Consider the following 20,417-nt stretch of genomic DNA (forward strand, 5'->3'; position numbering starts at 1 on the left):
GTGACATTTTTAGAGAAAACAAGAGATATTATGGCCTAAAAAACATTGTTAGATCGTAAAAAAAATTGTTGTAATAATCGTTGTATACAATAATTTTTCACATTTAACTTCATATTTTTTGTGGTAAAGGAATGTTGTACGTAACTTGCAAGCAAAAAACTTCTCCAAAAATGGCCAAATGTATTACCCTTTTAAAAAAGAAGAGTAAGAAATACTCAAATACCCAAGTGATAAAATGCCAAGGCCCAAAAAAATGCAAAAAATAAAGAGCATGTTGATTTGAGTCGTTGACACATGAGAAGTTAAAAGAAGATAAAAGTCCCAAAAAATGAGAAAAAAGCCATTGCAAATTTGCAAGCAAGCAGTAGCAACCAGCCGGCTGAGCCCAGTAGTCAGATCAATACATTACACGCGTAACTTGGCTTGGCTTGGCAAACCCATTGAGCAGAGTAACAGAGAGAGGTAGAGAAGAACGCAGAAGCAGAGGTTGGTGAGCCAGAGCCACCGTCCCCACCACCACTTTCACCATCTTCGTGTCTCACCTGGGTAGCTGGGTAAGTCCCCCTTCACCTCGTTGTTGCTGTTTTTGTGTTGTCTCTTCGTTGTTCTAATACAAGCACTCTTTTTATTCTTCTGGGTTGTTGTTTTGTTCACAAAGTTTCCTGTTTTTGTTTGTTTCATTTTGTTCAAAATTTGGGTTGCTAGTTTCCGAGTCTTTTTAGGTTTGATTGTTTGATGCTGAGATTTAGTATGTGGTTTTTTGTTTGAATGGTTGAAGGAGAGGTTGGAGAAACATGGACGATAAAGAGGGGAAAAGTATGGAGGAGGTTCAAGAAAACAGAAGCCTGACTGATACCCATGTCCATGCACAGCTTGAAGAGGGCCAAGAACAAAACCCCAACCTGGTTGGTAGTGTAGAATTGGAGTTGGAGACCCAGAACAACATTCGTAAAAATGGTGTTGAATTGCCTAGTGAAACCCCTGAAGATGCTAATATTGCTGCGAAGCCCTCCAATGAACTGCATGCCAATGCTGAAACTGATAAGCTTGTTAGTAATGTGGATTCTGTTATGCATCGTGGGAGTGAGGTATCTATGGAGACTGAAAGTGAAAAGAATGGTGATGAGAAAGGGAGGGTACTCAAGGATGATATGGGTAGCAAAGCCGACCGCTCCATTGAGTTATATGCTGGTGCTGAGACTGATAATCTTGTTGGTAAGGTGGATGGTGAGTCCCATCACACTGAGGTCCCGATGGAGATTGAAAAGGAAGATGAGGAAGGGAAGGCACTGAAGGATGGGGTGAGCAGTAAGGCCAACCCCTCCAATGAGCCATGTATCGACGCTGAAACTGATAACGGTGTTTGTAAGGTGGAGCCTGATGTTCCTCGTGATAGTGAGGTTGCAAAGGAGAAACTGATAGATGGGTTGAGCAGCAAGGTCAATCCCTCCAATGAACCACATATCAGTGATGATACTGATAATGTTGCTTGTAAGGCAGAGCTTGATATGTCTTGTGACAGTGAGGTTGCAATGGAGAAACTGATAGATGGGGTGAGCAACAAGGCCAACGCCTCCAATGAACCACATATCAGTGCTGAAAGTGATAATGTTGTTTGTAAGGCGGAGCTTGATATGTCTCTTGATAGCAAGGTTGCAATTGAGAAACTGATGGATGGAGTGAGCAACGAGGCCAACCCCTCCAAAAAACCACATCTCAGTGCTAAAACTGATAATGTTGTTTGTACGGTGGAGCTTAATAGGCCTCGCGGTAATGAGGTTGAAACGGAGATTGAACCTGAATCTGATGGTGAGAAAGGAGAGTCACTGAAGTTGAAGGGGGGGTTGAGCAGCAAAACAAAGTTGTCTCTGCATACTGACATAAAGGAGGAAGTGTCAAAACCCAAGTTTTATGTTGGACGGGAGGTTGGGATGAAGAGCTCAGACCCAGAGCAATCCTTTCTTTGGGCTTCAGGTGCTGCTGAGGGTGATGATTCAGGGACAGAGGAGGAGCAAGCGGCATTCATGAGGGAGGTGGAGAATTTATATAAAGAGAGGAACTTGGAATTCAAAGCCCCAAAGTTCTACAGAGAGGAATTAAATTTGCTCAAGTAAACTCTTGGTGATAATGTCTCTGTTGAGTTGCATAAATTAATTAGTTAGAAAACATTTTGGCTCTATGGTTACTTTGTTGTTTTTTATAAATTAGGTTATGGAGAGCTGTGATCAAACTTGGTGGCTATGAAAAGGTTTGTCTGTGTTTATTTATCTCTGAATGTTGAATATCCTTTGTTATTATGGAGGATTTGGCTTTTGATAAGGCTTTGTAGATTGGAAAGTGTTGTGCATAATTTAGAAAGAATCCCTGACTTTCAGTTGTGCATTACAAATTGGTTTAAATAGTGTAAGACATAATTCTATTTATAAGGCGAACAACTGCTTTTTTATATGCTTTTCTATGCAAATGTAGTTGGAGAAAAACTCATAAAAAGGAAAGAAAGAAAGCTGGCTGATGCAGATGCATATTAATTATTTCTTATGGTAGATTAATTTTACTCAATTCCTCTACTTCCAAATACCAATCATGTGAAATTTGATATGTCCTACACTTTTTTTCTTGCATCAGAATTTCCCTGGTTGGTAATTAGTAATTACTAGGCTTAGTGTTTGTCTGTGGGCACATGTAGGTTACTTCATGCAAGTTGTGGCGGCAGGTCGGAGAATCATTCAATCCCCCAAAGTAAGCAATATCCTTTTGTTTAATTGACGCCTCTCTTTAAGCTATTTAAATGGTTTCCCATGACCAGAAAATAAAAATGAAAAAGAAGCAACTTCATTTTGTGCTAGCTACCAAAAGTTATAGTATGTATATATATACATCCATCAATTGATGGTAATATTCAAGAGCTTGAATGGGCTATATTTGAGACATAGTTATTTTGATCTGTAGTATGATGCTGTGGTGTAATGAATTTAGGAAACTATCATTTCTGTTATTTAAGAAGTCCCCATCTTATGCATAGGAAAACCCCATAAAATCTTTTTGCTGTTTTGAGTTCTTATTGTAAACTTAAATTCCAATGGCTGGTTTTTCATGGTGCACAGGACCTGTACTACTGTCTCTTGGACTTTTCGAAATTTTTATGAGAAGGTTATGCTCTGATTATTATGTTTTCATGTCAGTACTGTCTTCTGTGTTATTTGTCTGATTTACCAACATGGGTCTTGGAGTCCCTAATTACCACTTTCTGTAGGCATTACTTGAATTTGAAAAGCATAGACTGCGTGGCGGTGAGCTTGCTCTTCCTGCTGAGCCTACTAGAGTTGAGAATCGGGTAATTTTAGCTAATCATTTATAATGCTAATATTGTTTTCAGTGTTTTGAGATGATTGAATGTTTCTTCTATTGCAGATATATGTCTCCTCTCCTTTCGTTTCTGGGGTGCATATATCTGTTATTGGATGTAGAAGATAGTAAGTTACAGTTCTGCATAAGATGATAAAAATGATGCTGAATGTTGCATGAGTAGTAATTAATTATTTGAGGATCTGCAGAGACCACACAGTTTTTTTTCTTCTTCCTTCTTTCTTTTGTTTCTTGGTTAAATCATCCTTTTGGATTTGTAATGCAGGCTGATCGTAGTCATACTTTAGGATCAGGCAGGGCACTGAGGGATGCTGCAGCTCGTGCCATGCAGGGTTGGCACTCTCAACGCCTTCTTGGTAATGGTGAGGTTGGCGATGCAATTATTAAGGTCTGAAGAATATTTAAGCTCTTTGCTTATTTTATTTTAAATTTCTTCTCTTTTGCCTTTTGCTCTTTTCCCATATGATTTTTTCTTTTTCTTTTTTTGTATTTCAGGATAAGCACTTGAGTAGTATGCCAAAAAGTGACAAGCAGCTTAAAAATTCTGGTATCATGAGTCTAGTTTTTTGACAGTTTAGCTGCCATAATTGTCTTCTCTCTTTGAAAAATGGTTTATCAACTCAGGTTTACTAAAGCGGAAAAAGCCATATCCAGTGGACTGTGCTGTCCAGGTTGCTGACATGAAAGCGATAAAGCCACAGTTATTATTTTCTCTCAGGCCCCATTGATTTCAGTTCATATAATAATGAGAAGTACCTTTAGTCTTGTTAGAGTTCAATGTTTTTGTTTTCCCCTTTTTATAGGTTGGATATAATGGTATTTGATATTGGACCCCCAGCAGATTGGGTGAAGATTAATGTGAAAAAATTTGTAAGTTTCTCTCTTCTCACTGTAGGACTGAACCTATTTGTACTGATTATATCTACTTAGATTTTGAAATTTGGCTGTACACAGAATGACTGCTTTGAGGTATATGCCTTAGTTCCTGGACTTCTGCGTGAGGAGGTTAGTTCATGAACTAGTTTTGTTATCAATATCATTTTTTTAAATGCAGGGATATAGTTGATCAACTGTAAATATATATTTTTTTTCAACTTTATCCTGCCTCTGCTTGTTATATTCTGTATCTGTTTTTGTTGTTAACAATGATCTTTGGTGATTCAGGTCCATGTTCAGTCTGATCCAGCCGGACGCCTGGTAATATTTGGTCAACCAACGCAACTGGATAATCCTTGGGGCGTCACACCCTTTAAGAAGGTTTGGATAACTTTAACTTATATAGCTGCATGTGTGGTTCTTTGCAGTTTGCAGTAACAACTCATGTTAATAATTGATGAATTAGCAAATTGATCACCTATCTGAACTCTTCCATATTTTACTCACAATTATATCATTTTGTTTTTATTCAGTTGATAGTGCTGCAATTTTTAGGGTAATGATTGACAAAGGAGGATTTTGGGAAAGCTGATTCATCAACTATGTTAGTTATGGAGGAAAAAGAATCCTTAGAAAGTGGATCTTTTTTAGGGGGTGGGGGTGGGGAGGGGGTTTGTTCCCAAGAGGTTCTTACAGTCCTAGGCCTAAGCCTAAGATATCATCAGCCTGGATTTCCGGCCTCTTGTTGACACTTTATGTTTAAATCAAAACTTTTGTTATGCAGTGTGGCACTTTATGAAATTATACCTGCAGGATAATGAAAGTGGCTTTCTTTATAGGTTGTCAGCTTACCTTCGAGAATTGATCCACATCAGACATCTGCTGTGGTGACCCTGAATGGCCAGTTGTTTGTGCGTGTTCCATTTGAACAGTCAGATTTTTGAAATGTAGAAATGAATATTTTGTCTGTCCACCACTTACAGAGAGCCTCAGTTACGTTTTTGAAGATAGAAGACGAGTAATTTTGGTCTGTGAATTGTTCATACTTATACTTGGAGCTCAAGCCTATGCAGTTGGATGTATCTAACCATCCATTCTATAATTATTGTCGTCAGCAGTTATAGTTAAATCCATGTAAATATGAGGTACTATTGATGTTATTGTATTTGGGTCTCTTTTTCATAATTATTTAGGGTACATTGAGGATGAAATTAAAATTTTAGAAATCCCGCTCTTATGTTTTACTTAGTTGATCTTTGCCGTAATGGCTTTTCACCTTTTATTTTATACTTCAAACTTAAAAGTAAATTCTCCTTCAGATTTTTATAGGAAGGAAAGGATGTGCCATTAAACTTTTACTATTATTTTTCCTTTTTGCATAGCATGTAACCGAATCATCACTTTTCGTACATTTATTTTTAGGAAATAGCACGCTTTGTTATCATCTGCAGTTGAGCATTTTAGGTTTTAGGATGGTATATGATGGTGGAGATTGATTGAAATACACAGACAATGGAGTCATGGTTTTAGTTTAGCAGCGTTTAGGTGTGACTTACGACAAGCTCAATCCTCTTGAACTGTCTGGAGGGGTTGTAGTTTTGATTATGAAGGCCCTAGTGAGAATATTATGTTGCAGAGCTTGTGACTAAAGACTAGTAATTGATCTTCTCTGCACTTCATGATTTCCAGTTTATAACATACGCTATGCTACCCTTTTATATGAAAAGGTAGGGATATAACGAAGAGGGCTAATATTCGACATCAGATGTGTACTAGGATATGATCAACCACAGAATATGTTCCAGGGATAACTGTATAATGCTTGCCACAACTGGCAGATTCAATTCTGTAAGAGAGTTACACTTAATGTTTACAGACTTTTCAGCATCATACACCTCCTTCAATAAAGATATACAAACTCCACCCATTACAATCCTCCAATAAACAACCTTGTGCATGTACCCATTTCCAAAGGTAACAGAGGAAAGCGAGTGGGGAAAATGGAAATTCATGGATGTCCTCTTCACTATTTCAATCCTGCTGGTTCATATTTCTACAGTTTTTATTTGTTTGTTTGTTGACCCTAAAACTCTATATTAATCCAATCAGCTGTATGATTGTTAAAAAACTTGGAAATGGTAGTCTCTCATCGATCATCAGCTCATGGGAATTGGAAGCCAAGGCCTGCTGGTTGTCCACCGGGCGGGTTAATGGAAATCCAGAGCAAGGAAAGTGTAATGGCAATGAGACCTGCCCAAACAAACACAATGGTAGGGGTCTTGGCTCTCCTTCCCATCAAACCCTTGGCAAAAGGGTACAAATGAGCCAAAACCCAGAAGGCAAAGAATGCTCCTCCAATAAACCTTGCCCACTGCGGATTTGCAGCGTAAACCTCTCTGCCAAATCCAACAGCAATGGCAATGATGTTGATAAATGCAATAACAATAGGTGGGATCATCAAGGAAGTCCACTTGACAAGGTACAAGTCTGCATAGATATCATCAATGTCCTCTCCGGCAGACTTGGAAGTCAATGTGAAAGAGATTTCAATCCCTGCAATGACTTTGAGAAGGCCTTGAACCACAGCAGCCAAGTGAGCACTGGTTCCAGAAATGAGCCAGAACTGTTCATTTCTCCACCACTCTTCCAATCCTATACCAGACCACTTCACCTCCAAGAGGGCTAGGGATATAAGGCATATGGTAATGGTTAGCAAGTAGGCTAAAAACGCAACGTTTAGATTCTGCACTATAAACTGTCCAGTGAAGAGTGAGAGTGCAGGGAGGAAGCAGTAGACGATAAGAAAGATGGAGGTGAAGGGGTAGACGCCGACATTGATGTAGGCAAGACGCTGCAGTAACTTGAGTCTCATGGAGGCAAGGAGTGCATTGTTTCTAGAGAAGAAAATCTCCACTGAGCCTGTTGCCCAGCGCAGCACTTGGTGGAGTCTATCTGTCAGGTTAATTGGAGCTGAACCCCGAAATGCATCACGCTTGGTGATGCAGTAGACTGAGCGCCATCCACGGTTGTGCATCCGGTAGCCTGTCACCACATCTTCTGTCACCGACCCATAAATCCATCCCACACGGTCTCCCCACTCAGTCTTGTCCTCGTACCTACCAAATCAAATTATTACGACCCCCATCAACTATATTAACTGACATGTACGTACGTACACATCAACTGTTGGTCAAAAAGCTAGCATATATAGTATGTACGTACCAGCAAGAAATGGAGGAGACAGCTTCAGCGACAGTGGTGGCATCAAGCGGGTCACGAGGAGCCCTGAGAACACCAGGAGGCCGTCCAAATTTGATTGCAGGATGATCAGCTAATGGACGGCCTTGAAACTCAGCCACGGGTATGGATTCCGCTAGCATGGTGGAGTTACCAAAACGCTTGGGCAGTAGATTGGTATCAAGATCAGGGTCAAAGTCACTGGCTGACAAGGGTTGTGTTGTCTGTGTCAAAGGCTCCGCTTGTATCCCGCCACCCTCAGTGCTCTTCTGAACAAACTTGTCAGGATTTGGCGGGTCAAAACCGTAAAGGGCAAACCGCCTAAACATGGTACCAGTTCCCACATACACTGGACCCTGCATTTTTAATCAATTTTCGTGACATCGAATTCATTTCTCGGGAAATTAAAAATGATATCGAATTCATTTGTACTACCTGCAAACCATCAAGAGCACGCATGTTGCCATCAAAAAACACTGTGTTGTGGTTGGCATAACGGTCGGAGGGATCAATGCCTTCAAATCTCTGAGGAAACTGAATGTAGCATATGTCCTCACCACCTCGGTCCATCATGAAGCACATTCCTTCACGAACAGCTTTGCAGTTGTAGACGTAGTGGTCACAATCAAGATTCAGCATGAATGGGCCATTGGACAAGATGGCTGAGGCTCGTACCAAGGCATTCATGGCACCGGCTTTCTTGTTATGATCATATCCCGGCCGCTTTTCTCGTGACATATATACAAACATGGGGAGACGAATGTCTATATCTGTGAAATCTAAGAGCTTTCCGTCGTCTGCCACTCCCAATAGTGGGTCAGGACTAGGAGGCTTCAACATCACCTGTACGTGTACGTGCATATTTCATTAAATTAAATCGAAACCTTGAATGTGTACGTTGTCTCTCGTGTTAACTTTGTTAATTATATAATACCTGAAGAATTCCTGAATGGTCACCTTTGGCATGGTCACTTGAAGGGACAGCCCAAGTACCAGGCCAATGTGTGCCATCAGCCATCCATGTGGCCTTGGGGACTTTGACTTGCTCCAAAGGGTCAGAACCAGTCTCCCTCATGTGCTTTAACATCTTCATTTCCTCCCTGGCATGGAAAGCATCCGATCTCCTCCTGATGGAGTCTGGAAGCCCATTGATCCTCACCTTGAACTCATCATACTCCCTCTTTAACTTCCTTCTATCCTTCACAAAGTCGGGCCTGCTTTTGTTCTTGGTTGGGTCAATTTTCAAGCTGAAGTAACTATCCGGATTCCTTGGTTCAATGTTATGTTTTCGACAGAACGGAACCCATAAATCCGCGAAGCTGGCAGCCTCTGCCATAGCCTCAAATGTAAGAAGCGCGCCTCCATCGTCCGAGATGTAGCATGCTAGCTTCTCCACTGGATAATCTAGGGCTAAGATTGAAAGAATGGTGTTCGCTGTGACAAGGGGTGGCTCCTTTTCAGGATCGGCAGTGGACACGAACATGTCCACACCGGGGAGGTCCGAACGCCCCGTGGGATTGGAAGGGGATGGCATGTCAAACTTGTCATGTAGGACCTGAAGGTCCGTTTGACGATTGATGGGGAAGAACTTTGGAGTCTGATCGAGAATCCAAGAGAAGGCAAACCATACTTCGCAAATCACTGACAACAGCCACAACCATCTTGCATTCTCGTTTGGATTCGCTATTCTCCAATGCAAGAAGAAACCCAACACCACCAACCGAACAAAGATTAGCAACCTGCATATATAAGTTCCGTTGAAGTTAGAGCATTCAATTCAAAATTAAATGACATTAATCGACCCAACCAACCAACCTGTAAGGGCTGATAATGCCTGCCGGGATTGGCAATACCCGGCTTAGCGGCTTCCAAGGCTTGTCCTGCGATTCTAGAGGGCCTGAGAAGCCATCATCGACGCCATCACCATAATTATTTTCTTGGGGATAAAAGGCATTTCCAACACCGTAGGTACCCTTGGTCTCGAACAACCACCTATTGTGATCGAATTCTCCTGTTTGGTTCCTCTTCATGACTGACATGTTATCCTTTTTCCCGTCTGGGCCTGGCAATTGCAGTGTCCCGTTGGAATACCCTCGTGCCTCCTCTTCGTCATCCAATTCCCCCACTTTGTATGGCTCCTTGCAACCTGGACAAAGCCCACTGTCCTTTTGGGCATCCAAATAGCAATCTCTACATATTTTGAACCTACACAACACAATACGAACATCAAATATTGTACGTACCAGCATTTAGAGAGATATCATTCCTACGTACCTGCAATCACAAGGGGTTACATCAACACCTCTCTCATCCTTCATCGCCTTACCATCACAAGCAGGCATTGAACATGCGGAACCTTTGGCTCCGGCCATCTGAGGATGAGTGACCTCTGAATCGATCACCTTGTCCATGAGATGCGCGCGTGTCACGCTGTTGAATCCCCCGGTAAACAGAGAGTTGGCCACGTATTGCTCCTCGGCCTTGACAGCCACGTTGGAGTCCATGGGCTGGTTATCCGGCGTGGGCGGAATATGAACCGTGTAGTTCATGTAGTCCCCGGAAAACTCTCCTGACATATCAAGGTCTTCTCTAGACAGACTGACATACCGGCCACTCGAAGTCCGCCTCGCGAATTTAACCGTTTGCCCACTCGAACTGCCTTTGCCTTGAGACCCAGAAGAGCCCCCCGGGCTCTTTATCGCCTTCTTTGATGGCTGGTTGGATGATGCCATATTTTCTATCAATTAATTACTCTATTAATTTTCTGTTTATGTCTTTAGAAGGTATACAGATATATGTTGATCAACTTCATGTAGACCAATCATGTCGCGCGGATATACTAACCTAACCCAGAATGGTTTTTTCCTAGAGAAATACAAATACCGATGTGTACGTTCATGATTCAGACAAGCAGGGAGGAATGAATGCTAGCTTGGTAATTAACTTTTCTTTCCACAAACATAGGAGGGACAAATTTGAGAGGTGAAAGTGGAGGTACTAAGAACAAGAAGAACGATTCACGGAGAGAGAGACCGAGTCTTTGCTTATCCATCAGATGCTGTTTTTAGAGTCCCGCGTGACGGGTTTCAAGGAGTGAGTATGTGTGTGTTTGTGGAGGGAAGCACAGCCGAGTTTGAACATTCATTAATTATTCATTAACCTCCATAACGTCACTAATTAACAAGCACTTTAGTTACATGTTAATTATGGAGTATTATTCATTAAGGAGGATCAACTATTAAAAATGATTTAAGTCATATTTATTTGGAGTAATTAGAGGTTCTTTGCAATATCGACCACTAGCATATATATATATGATCGAGTATTATTGTTTTGTGCGATAATGGTTATGTTTTTAAAAATTAAAAGTTAAAAAGATTGAAATTAAATGAGATCATACTACGTACTTATTCTTATTAATTGGGTATTTTTCTGTTAATTTGTTTTTTTCACATAGTTTTAATTAGCTGCGCAGTCAGCCACACAGGGTATATATACTCAATTTTCTAGTAGTGCACATGCTAATCGGTTATTAGCAGGAGCAGCATGTACGTGTGAGCTGGAGAAAGTACATGTCACTTAGTCATAATTAAGCCTGGTCAACCATGCAAGGTTTGTACATGTCTCTTGAAACGATTTGCTAATAAACTAGACCTCTTATTAAAATAAATGCACACATGAATACATGATGGTTGCGTGTTAGAGGGGAAAATATTTTTTGTGTTTTTCTTTTTAAGAGATAAAACTGGAATTAAAGTTGTCATACTAAAGTGGTCATACAATTGATACTTATAATAGCAAAATAAACCTTGCATGCAACCGGACATACACTTTGCGAGAAACAATTAATATAACATGTCAAGAAGCTAGCGAACTCTAGTCATTTGCATGATTTCATAATTCAAATGCATCTCATTTTCCATATTTTTATGATTATTCATTAAAACTTAAACTTCTAAGTCCTTTCCTCTCTCTTTTCCTTAAAATTTATATATAAATAACTAATTACAAATCTAATATGTTTAAAATTTGATCAGCAAAATAATGAGATATTGGAAGAAACTAGTCAAACTACTAAGACCAAGTTTCAGGTGATATATATATATATATATTTTTAATATATTTATCTTTTGCCGGTTGAATTTTGTTTTCCTTGCAACAATATTACTTGTAAATTTACTATGTGAATCTCATATTGTAATGATATATAGGTCCCTAAATCAGTTATGACTTTTGTTAAAGAGACTTCATCAAAGTAACTGTTTTATTTTATATATGAAATTTAGTTGTAACTATACCAACTAAATAATGTAGATCTCCGGTGCAGTAGCAGCAGGAAGTGCATTGGTTGCATGATTGGCCTGCTCATAAGCATTTGCAAATTGCATCACTCTGTCAAAAATCACATGTGCATTTTCAATAAGTCTTTGCAGCACCGAGTTGTTCCTAGCATTCCACATCCCCAGCATAATGTAAGTTGGATTACATAGACATTAATTAGACAGTACAATGTTTAGGATGAGCTTTTTCACCCAAAAAAAGAAAATTAAAAGAAAATGTAACAGAAAATGAAATCTTAAACCTTGATATATTTAGTTTTAACTCATTTTTCCATATATATTTTTTATCTTTCATTCACCACTGGATTAATTAATTAACCCAAAGCAATAGCGGAGCCACCTTAGTCCCACGGGGAACACGCGCCCCCCTCTTACTCAGTTTTATTTGTTCTAAATTTTAAAAGAACACATATAAATTTTTTGTTTATGTACATGAATTACAAAGTTAATCTCAAATTTCAAGTGTCTCTTCTTCCCTCTATATAATTTTTTTCTCTCCCTCTCTTACTCTCATGCTAGTTCCCGACTTCTCCCAAATCTCTCTCCCTTACTCGATTTGGGTCAGATCACACATTCTTTCTTCTCTTCAGTAACAAGTTTCAGAAAATGTAGTAGAGAGTGCAAAACTAGGGGCGCCTTTTGTAAGAAGATGAATATTAGCTTAAATTGTTATCCAAAAAATATCATTAAACATATATAAGAGAAGCAAATTGTCTCAGGTGCACCCCTTGTTAAATATTGGTGGATCCAACGCTGACTCGAAGGGCTTCGAAAATGTGCAATTTCAATTGAAGAGCAGAAGATCAGGACATGTCAAACAAAAACAGTTTAACACAAACTTGCTAGAGCTCCAATTAATGCATGAATTTCAAGTTTCAACATTTCAGAGTTCCAATACTTGTAGTCCCAGCTAGCTTTTCAAAATTTGTTTTCTTTTCCCAAGATGCTTGGTGGCTTGGTGCTTCAAAATATATTACTTGTTTTTGTAAGGAATAACATCGATCATGTTAAACAACAATTAACAATTAATATTGAAAATGTAAAAAATCAAGCAACATTAATTTGTTTCTATATATGGCAAGCACTTACTAATTATTAAATATTATGAAACCATACATGATCTGCCATTCAGCAGTTACGGCAACAGGCAGCTGAAGCAACAATATTTGATGTCCTGCAGATAATATATAACACACACACATATATATATATGCATGGATCTAGCACATGCAATTGAACACAATTTCAAAAGCATGAAACTGCCAATTAAGCTTGAGGAAATTAATTAATCAATAAAGCTAATATAAGGGGCAAAAATTAGTAGTTTTAATTTGAATATGCAAGAGTTGTAAAATTAGTTCACAATTTCAAAGATTCACAGTTTGAGTACACTAAATTGGAGGCCTAATATTACTAGTACTCCCACTACTCCAACCATATACATGATCACCAGGAAAACCATAATTCCCCGTACTCACGCCCAAATTATAACCATACCCACCTCCGTCGCCGCCGCTGCCACCACTCGTCACTCCCAAAGATTGCGAAGCTGCCCCCGCTGGCTGAACCGCGGCAGCCGGCATTTCCTCCTCCTCCTCCTCCTCCAGTGGCAACCTATCATACACTGCATTAGCAAAAGAAGCCGCCATCAACACCACAGGCCCTGCAGCCCTCAAGGGCCCCACAACACTCCCTCCAACAACCTGCCCCTGTCTGCCCGCCACATATATCGTCAAGCCACCGGCCCCAGGCGGGGCCGGAGGTGGCAGGCACGTGCCGGTCAGGGACAAAATCTCAAACCGGCCGTGCAGCGTCACCACATGAGCCGCTGATGATACCGCCGCTGCTGCCGGCTGACGCAGGGTGATGTTGGTGACGGCTCCGCCGCCACTTAACACGCAAACTCCTCGGCCACGGCGGTTTGCAAAGGTTGCCACCGAGTCGAGGATGTCTGAACCGGGCGAAACTTGTAGAACGTGGGATGTGAGAGCATTTGGGATGTGGCGAGTGATTATGAGTGGTGGCTTGGGCTTGTTCTTGGAGCCGGGAGGACGGCCACGAGGCCTACGAGATGCAGTGGAGGATGCGGGAGCACCGGAACTTGTGGTGGGTGCATCAGCAGGGTATTTCTTCTCTGGAGCTGAAGGTTCTTCTAAACCAGACATTTAATTTATCCAAATATGAAGAAGCTATATATTTATATAACTGAAAACTTTTGATTTTCAAATGTGACACACTATAACTGGAATAACAAGCTAGCCTTGCATTAAATTCTTCTATGCTTACGGAAATCGAAGCCTTTGAATCCAAACCCTAGAAGGCTAGAACATATACCTGGACAAGTTGTCCTATTTTTGTCACCATCTTAAGTATTAGATAACATGTATTTCATACAAAGAAAACAAGGGAAAAATTGAAGAAGTCTGTCTAATTAAGAATGAAGATCTAAGAAGCATATACACATAGGAAGGTGATTGATGAAGTGCATTAGAAAACGCAACGTACCAAAAAGATTAAAATCTCTGCTAATTAAAGCCTAAAGGGTTCCCCAGATATGTTTAATTTCTTTACTGATCATGACTGTCAGATCTCTACAGGAAGGAACTGTAGCAGGAGGGTTAATACAAAGTTAATAATGTCATCCGGTTGAATTCATTTTTAAAGATAACTAATTATAATATATATTAATGTTATAATATATAGAGGGAACCTTTTTTTTTTCTTTTTCTTGATCAAATATATGTATGGGAACTTTAATATTATATATAAAGTATTGTGTATTCATGAATACTAGCTATTGAATTTTATATTATAAACCGGTCATCATCATCATCATATCTGTATCATATAATATTAATATATATGATGCATGCTAGCTCGCGCTTTTTCTTTTTTCAAGATCTATGGGTTTGAATGTCGTCTGAGAAAAGGAATCTTTCAAAGAGATCGATGAAGGTTCTGTGAAAACCCCCCCATGAAAAGTTTAGAGAGAGAGTTGAATACCGGATATATATAGAAAATTTCAAAAGAAACATGCTTTCGTGTCAACGAAGAAATAAAAATTTTATGCCTTTCGGGGACCTTAATTAATCTACCTATCTATATATCTATCTAATTATGTGACAAATAAAACATAAATCGAGACTTAACAAGCTCTAGAGTAATTTCATTTACGGACAACAAAAATGCAATTGAGTTTTTATTCAGCCAGCAGGCAGTAACCGAAGCTGCATACACCTGTTATCGAATTGCATGCATGGATATTTGCACCAAAATTAAATGAAATAAGTGTTAGTGGTATAGTACGTTTGGATCTTCATTAATATAAATTAATATTCATTGATGAGAAAATATTACGCCTAGTTAATGTCACGCTTATAGTAGGTAGTACCATGTATCTGATGTTAAGGCCCTCATAAATTAATACAAGTATACCTGGGAGTTTTAGGCCCAAAGCAATTTATAGAAGTATACGATACAAAATTACAAATTAATGGCATCTTGTATACAGTACTAATTAATGACAAATATGGTGCTCAAACGACATGTCAGTGTGAGATACCTGGGCTGGGAAGCTGGGCTAGATTGGGCTGGGCCTAACTATTACTCATCCCTCTTCAGACTATAAGACATATATGGTGTCCAGCACCCATTTCCATAGGTTTTGAGATCTCTAGTACTACAAATGTACCATGATTTTTAGATCTTTTGTAGAATGTTAATGACTATTTGGTCTAGCGAATGACACTCATTTTTCCTTACTAAAAAAGAATCTAATTAAATTAAAATCTTATAGACGACAGTTGATTAATAAATAAATTAAAAAAGATCCTTTGTTGATGCGTTAGTGCTAATTTTGTACTTTATGTTCAAAATAATGCCCTTTTGGTATTTAAAAGTTAAGTTTTTGGATTTGTAGGGTATAGTAGTTAAAATTTTTTTATGAAAAGATGATTATATATAAATCGAAAATAAAGTCATTTTGAACATAACCACAAAATTGATCAATCTACATAGAATTATCAAAGTTGGTTACTTAAGGAAAACCCTAAAATTGAGAGCAAGCTTTAGAAGATGGATACTTATAGGCTTATAGCACATGCGTTACAATGTAACTGTTGATAGGATGCCTCCGAGAATTATCAAAGTTGTCCTAATGATTTATAGAACAACCTTTATTGAACCAAAAAACAAAAAGTACTCCAGCATGACCAATTGATATTTTTATATTCCCTTTAAACTTTGATTAGTATATAATTAATGTACGCAAGTTTGCATATATAAGCCAAATTGGACAATTAATTCTGAAGGTATACCCAAGTTTGCAGAAGCCAAGTCTGAGATGAAGAGTTGGTAGAGTCGCATTTTAAATCAATAAAAATGTATCAAATTATAGTATGAACAAATGGAACAAATGGAATTCTAACTTTTATAATCTATATTTTTAAGCATTTCTTTATTAGTTTTGTGGGTGAAAATTACTTGGATGGAATTACATGCATAAAACTTCGACTTAAGGATTCTTTGTAATTTTCATATGAAGAGAAAACTTTAAAAAAGGAGCAAAGGGCCACTAAAATAATTAAAAGGTACCAATAATGACGAGCTCCCTGCTCCCATACGTTACCTCACGAATTAATTAATTATACAAGCATTAAGCAAATTGCAGATTACTTTATACTTTAATACATTTTTATTAAAGATTCAAGAAATTTCAAAATAAAGAATACAGACATGAAGCAAGCAAGGCCATGTGATCAGCCAATTTGTCGTCTTCCTTTGCTTGTTTAGTTGTTTATATGTCACATATCACCATTTATTCATAAAGTTTTTTTATATCTAGTGCCTAAACTTTGATCATTATTTTAATATGGTATTTAAATTTTTATTTGTCTCAATTGAGTACCTAAACTTTTATTTTGTGTCTAATAGATATCCATATGAATTTCTGTTAAAATTATTAACAGAAGTTAGGAACAATATGGTCACTTCAAAAAAATTATATTTTAATTATAATTTTTTGTTTTTTTTGTTTGTTATTTGTTTTTATAATTTTAAACATATAAAGAAAATAATTAAAATATAATTTTGTAGTGACTATATTGCCCCTCATTTTTGTTGACAATTTTAACAGAAATTCATTTTGGTACCTATTAGACATAAAATAAAAGTTTAGGTACTCAATTGGAACAAATAAAAGTTTAGGTACTACATTAAGACAAAGGTCAAAGTTTAGGTACAAAATATTTATAAAAAAAAACCCTTATTCATAATCCCTCCCCTTCACTATTCCGTGAAAAATAATTTTCTAAATTATCTATTAATTTACGGCCCATTTTGTGATGTTTTTGTTTTTTTTTTTTTTAGTTAAAGAGATAGATATACTTTTCTATTAGAAACCATGGTATCATCAATGGAGGCACAAATCCATAATTTTGTTTTTATGGGGATGAGATGAGGAAGCTTTTATATATAACTTTTTTTATGGAAAAAGAAGCACTCATCATAAAAATTTAAGGGGAATGTTATCCATTGACCTTGTTATTTATTATTTTTATTCCACAGTATATTTTAATGATCGAAATCATTTATTTTTTAGATGATTATTTGAAGATCATCACTGCAAAAACTCAATTAAATCAGAAATCGTTTAGTCATATAATCGTTATCAAATTGTTACCAAAACCGTTTGTTTATTTTATCACAGTTGCATAATCCAATGATTTCCGATTTTGTTTGATTTTTTGCAAAAATGATTTTCATAGTTAGATCTAAAAAATGAATAGTTTCGATCATGCATTTACATTACGGAATGAGAATAATAAAAAAGAAGGTCAATGAAGAATATAAATTAAAAAAAGTGGATAGCATTCCTTAAAATTTAATTCATAAATTTGAATATGGGAGTGATGATGAATTTTTTGGTTGTGACCCAAAAGGTTTATAGGTGTAAAGAGCAAATCTGTGAGTTCAAATAGAATAACCCATATAATTGATGATGACTAGCAAATTTGCGAGTTAATTATACTTATATCCTCTGAGGTTTATTGTCTTTTCACATACACTCCTTGGGGTTTCAATAATTATACATACAACCCCTGAAGTTTCAAAATTATTGCATATAACCCCCTACAAGAAAAAAAAATTAAACAAAAAAAAATATTTGTATTGAGGTTGGACATTACACCTTGAGTAATTTTATTAGGCCATTTACTCCTTAACATGTCTTTTTGCATAATTTCTCATCATTTTTTATCTCACTATAGAGGGTTATATGCAATAGTTTTGAAACCTCAGGGGGTGTATGTGTAATTATTGAAACTCCAGGAGTAGATGTGAAAAGACGATAAACCTCAAAGGGTGTAAGTGTAATTAACTCACAAATTTGCATTCCTTTCCAAATCACCAAAGTTTAAAAGAACCTACAACATATGTAGGTACTCATTTTCATAAGCCTATTTTCTCTCTCCTAAGAGAAAATTACGGGGCACTTCTTTCTTACATAATATATATAACAATCACATACATGAATTAACTACAATGTAGTACATAATAATTAATGATGCCCAACAAAACTACATTATTTCTATATCACCATAGGACTGGGATTCCCTGCCAGCTGATTGTAACATAAGAAAAAATTCAAGGATTTAGATTAAAAGTCAGGTCCCAGTCTGGTACCAAACAAGCTAGCAGAGTATCCAAGTCCATCACGATAAATTAAAAGCCTACAACATAGGTTGGTTCTTATTTCCCAGCTAAAGGGCAAAAAAGAGTAGGGTAGGTGGAAGGTCATTAATTTCCTCATTGAATGTAGTATGTAGGCGCGTATGTAGTTTTAGATATCACCTACTCAGAAGGCAAATCTAAGTTAAGAGCCCAATAATATATATATATTTTTTTTGGCCATGCAATAATATATTAATTACAAAGGAAATCACGAGCAGAGCCTTTACTTTTAGGCCCTATACTTTAAACTCTGTCTATCTTCCATAACTTACAGTTGGCTGACATTATGACCCCTGTTCTATCTGGCAGTGTCTTGCAGGGTTTGACCAGTACAGGGCAGACCCATAAATTTAATTAGGCCTGTTTGGTCTCTATTCAAATATTTTTTAAAAAAATTAAGATTATTTTTTTAGATATGAGTTTTCAGAATAAATTTTTAAAATTTGAAAACTTGTTTAGATTTTAGAATGAAATTTGAAAACAATTTAAGAATTTTATAAATGATAACAGCTAAAGAAAAGGGGAGCCTAACAAAAATAGAAAAACATGGTTTTTAAAAATATGTCTATTTTTGTAAAAATTGTTTTTGAAAATGATCTATCAAATATATTTTTTTTGACTAAAACACATTTTCTTGTTTTTGAAAAAAAAAAATTTTTGAATAGAATACCAATTACCAAACATCTCAAATGCTGCATGTATATAGCCTAGTAGATCTTAATTTTGATATGCATCAAACAAAAGCGGTAGTTTGAAGCTTCCAGAGTCCTCAGCAACAAGAAATGGAGAAAGTGCAGAGTTGGTTGGGGACTTAAAATATAAGCATACAAAATAATGTAATAATGGCCAGTGTTCCAGATTGAACTTGTAGATTCTATATGGCAATAAAATCATCCATATATGTAATGGAGGATATGAATCTTACCTGGTAATATATAATGGCATGGAGAACTTTAAAAAATTGCATGTAAATGAATGAGTTGTGTACTATGATTATCTGAAGAAATAAAACAATTTCTTATTTAAACATTCCTTGATGATGAATCAGAAGAGGCTATTAACTTTAGTTCTGTAACACCAATCATTGGTGGATGTCCACCAATTACAAGAATAAGCATAAAGCTGTTAAGACTTTATAGTCAGTTTTCAGGTTACATATCAAACACCTTGCAAACACACCTGTCCAGATGTTGCCAATTTCTTCGGGTAAAGTTAGCAGGCAATCCTGCAGGGGTTTGCCCATGCAGTATGCACAGTGTGAATCAGATTTAGTTATAATATAAACAGAGACCCAATAATAGGAAATATTTGAAGTAAGTAGTTCCAAGCCAATGAAATATTTGAAGAGAAATTCTTGCATAAAACGAAAACGATGGGTGTATACAATATTTCTCCCGTTATAATTGGTCATATGACTCACACGACTTAATACAAGTGACGATGAAAGAGACATTGTATAAGTGATTAAAACATGAAAGAAATGATGAAAGAGACATTGTATAAGTGATTAAAACATGAAAGAGTGGTTGTGAAAGATAAGTTATATAAATTACAAAATTGAATGCAATATATGGTCACGTCTGAGATAGCCCAAATGCTGATTTTCAATTTTCTAAAGCCAACGAGCAGAAAAAGACTAGTATGGAGACTATGAGCTCTCAATTATGTGCATGCAGAATACACAACCATATGTTCAGCCTGCAATCAAAGTGTAGTTGTATTATTATTACTTGTCGCTAGCAGAGGTATGTAAACATCACCATACACGTACATGAAAATGAAACATAATCTATTAAAACGTGATGGCACAGTGTATTGGTAGTCAATGCCTCAGTGGTGGTTGCCGCTAGTGCCAACTCAACTTTAGAG

General features: G+C 37.3%; 3 protein-coding genes across 5 annotated transcripts; 1 reads left to right on the plus strand and 2 right to left on the minus strand.

Annotated features, from left to right (window-relative positions):
* Positions 1 to 339: 339 nt before the first annotated feature.
* LOC147276242 (uncharacterized) lies at positions 340 to 5,606 on the plus strand. 2 transcript variants are annotated; one of them, XM_086253224.1, is made up of 13 exons: positions 340 to 554; positions 779 to 2,110; positions 2,209 to 2,248; positions 2,687 to 2,739; positions 3,105 to 3,150; positions 3,254 to 3,334; positions 3,632 to 3,754; positions 3,862 to 3,913; positions 3,991 to 4,066; positions 4,170 to 4,236; positions 4,321 to 4,371; positions 4,531 to 4,623; positions 5,082 to 5,606. In XM_086253224.1, the coding sequence occupies exons 2-13, from the start codon at positions 795 to 797 to the stop codon at positions 5,184 to 5,186; spliced, it is 2,103 nt and encodes a 700-aa protein (XP_086109350.1). In that variant the 5' UTR covers positions 340 to 554; positions 779 to 794; the 3' UTR covers positions 5,187 to 5,606. The 2 variants fall into 2 exon arrangements, with proteins under 2 accessions (XP_086109350.1, XP_086109351.1); XM_086253225.1 differs by having other exon boundaries at positions 782 to 2,110.
* A 797-nt stretch (positions 5,607 to 6,403) lies between these two features.
* On the minus strand, positions 6,404 to 10,211 carry CSLD4 (cellulose synthase like D4). 2 transcript variants are annotated; one of them, XM_086253365.1, is made up of 6 exons: positions 9,867 to 10,211; positions 9,295 to 9,524; positions 8,414 to 9,218; positions 7,915 to 8,322; positions 7,465 to 7,835; positions 6,404 to 7,358 (listed from the first exon to the last, which is right to left on the minus strand). In XM_086253365.1, the coding sequence occupies exons 1-6, from the start codon at positions 10,209 to 10,211 to the stop codon at positions 6,404 to 6,406; spliced, it is 3,114 nt and encodes a 1,037-aa protein (XP_086109491.1). The 2 variants fall into 2 exon arrangements, with proteins under 2 accessions (XP_086109491.1, XP_086109490.1); XM_086253364.1 differs by having other exon boundaries at positions 9,295 to 9,684; positions 9,754 to 10,211.
* A 2,999-nt stretch (positions 10,212 to 13,210) lies between these two features.
* On the minus strand, positions 13,211 to 13,984 carry LOC147276244 (AT-hook motif nuclear-localized protein 27-like). Its single transcript, XM_086254131.1, has one exon. It carries the CDS (start codon positions 13,982 to 13,984, stop codon positions 13,211 to 13,213), a length of 774 nt encoding a protein of 257 aa, XP_086110257.1.
* Between the last annotated feature and the right edge of the window lie 6,433 nt (positions 13,985 to 20,417).

This window comes from Dryas octopetala, chromosome 8 (assembly GCF_963921425.1).
Source record: "Dryas octopetala chromosome 8, drDryOcto1.1, whole genome shotgun sequence".
In the NCBI taxonomy this organism is placed as follows: domain Eukaryota; kingdom Viridiplantae; phylum Streptophyta; class Magnoliopsida; order Rosales; family Rosaceae; genus Dryas; species Dryas octopetala.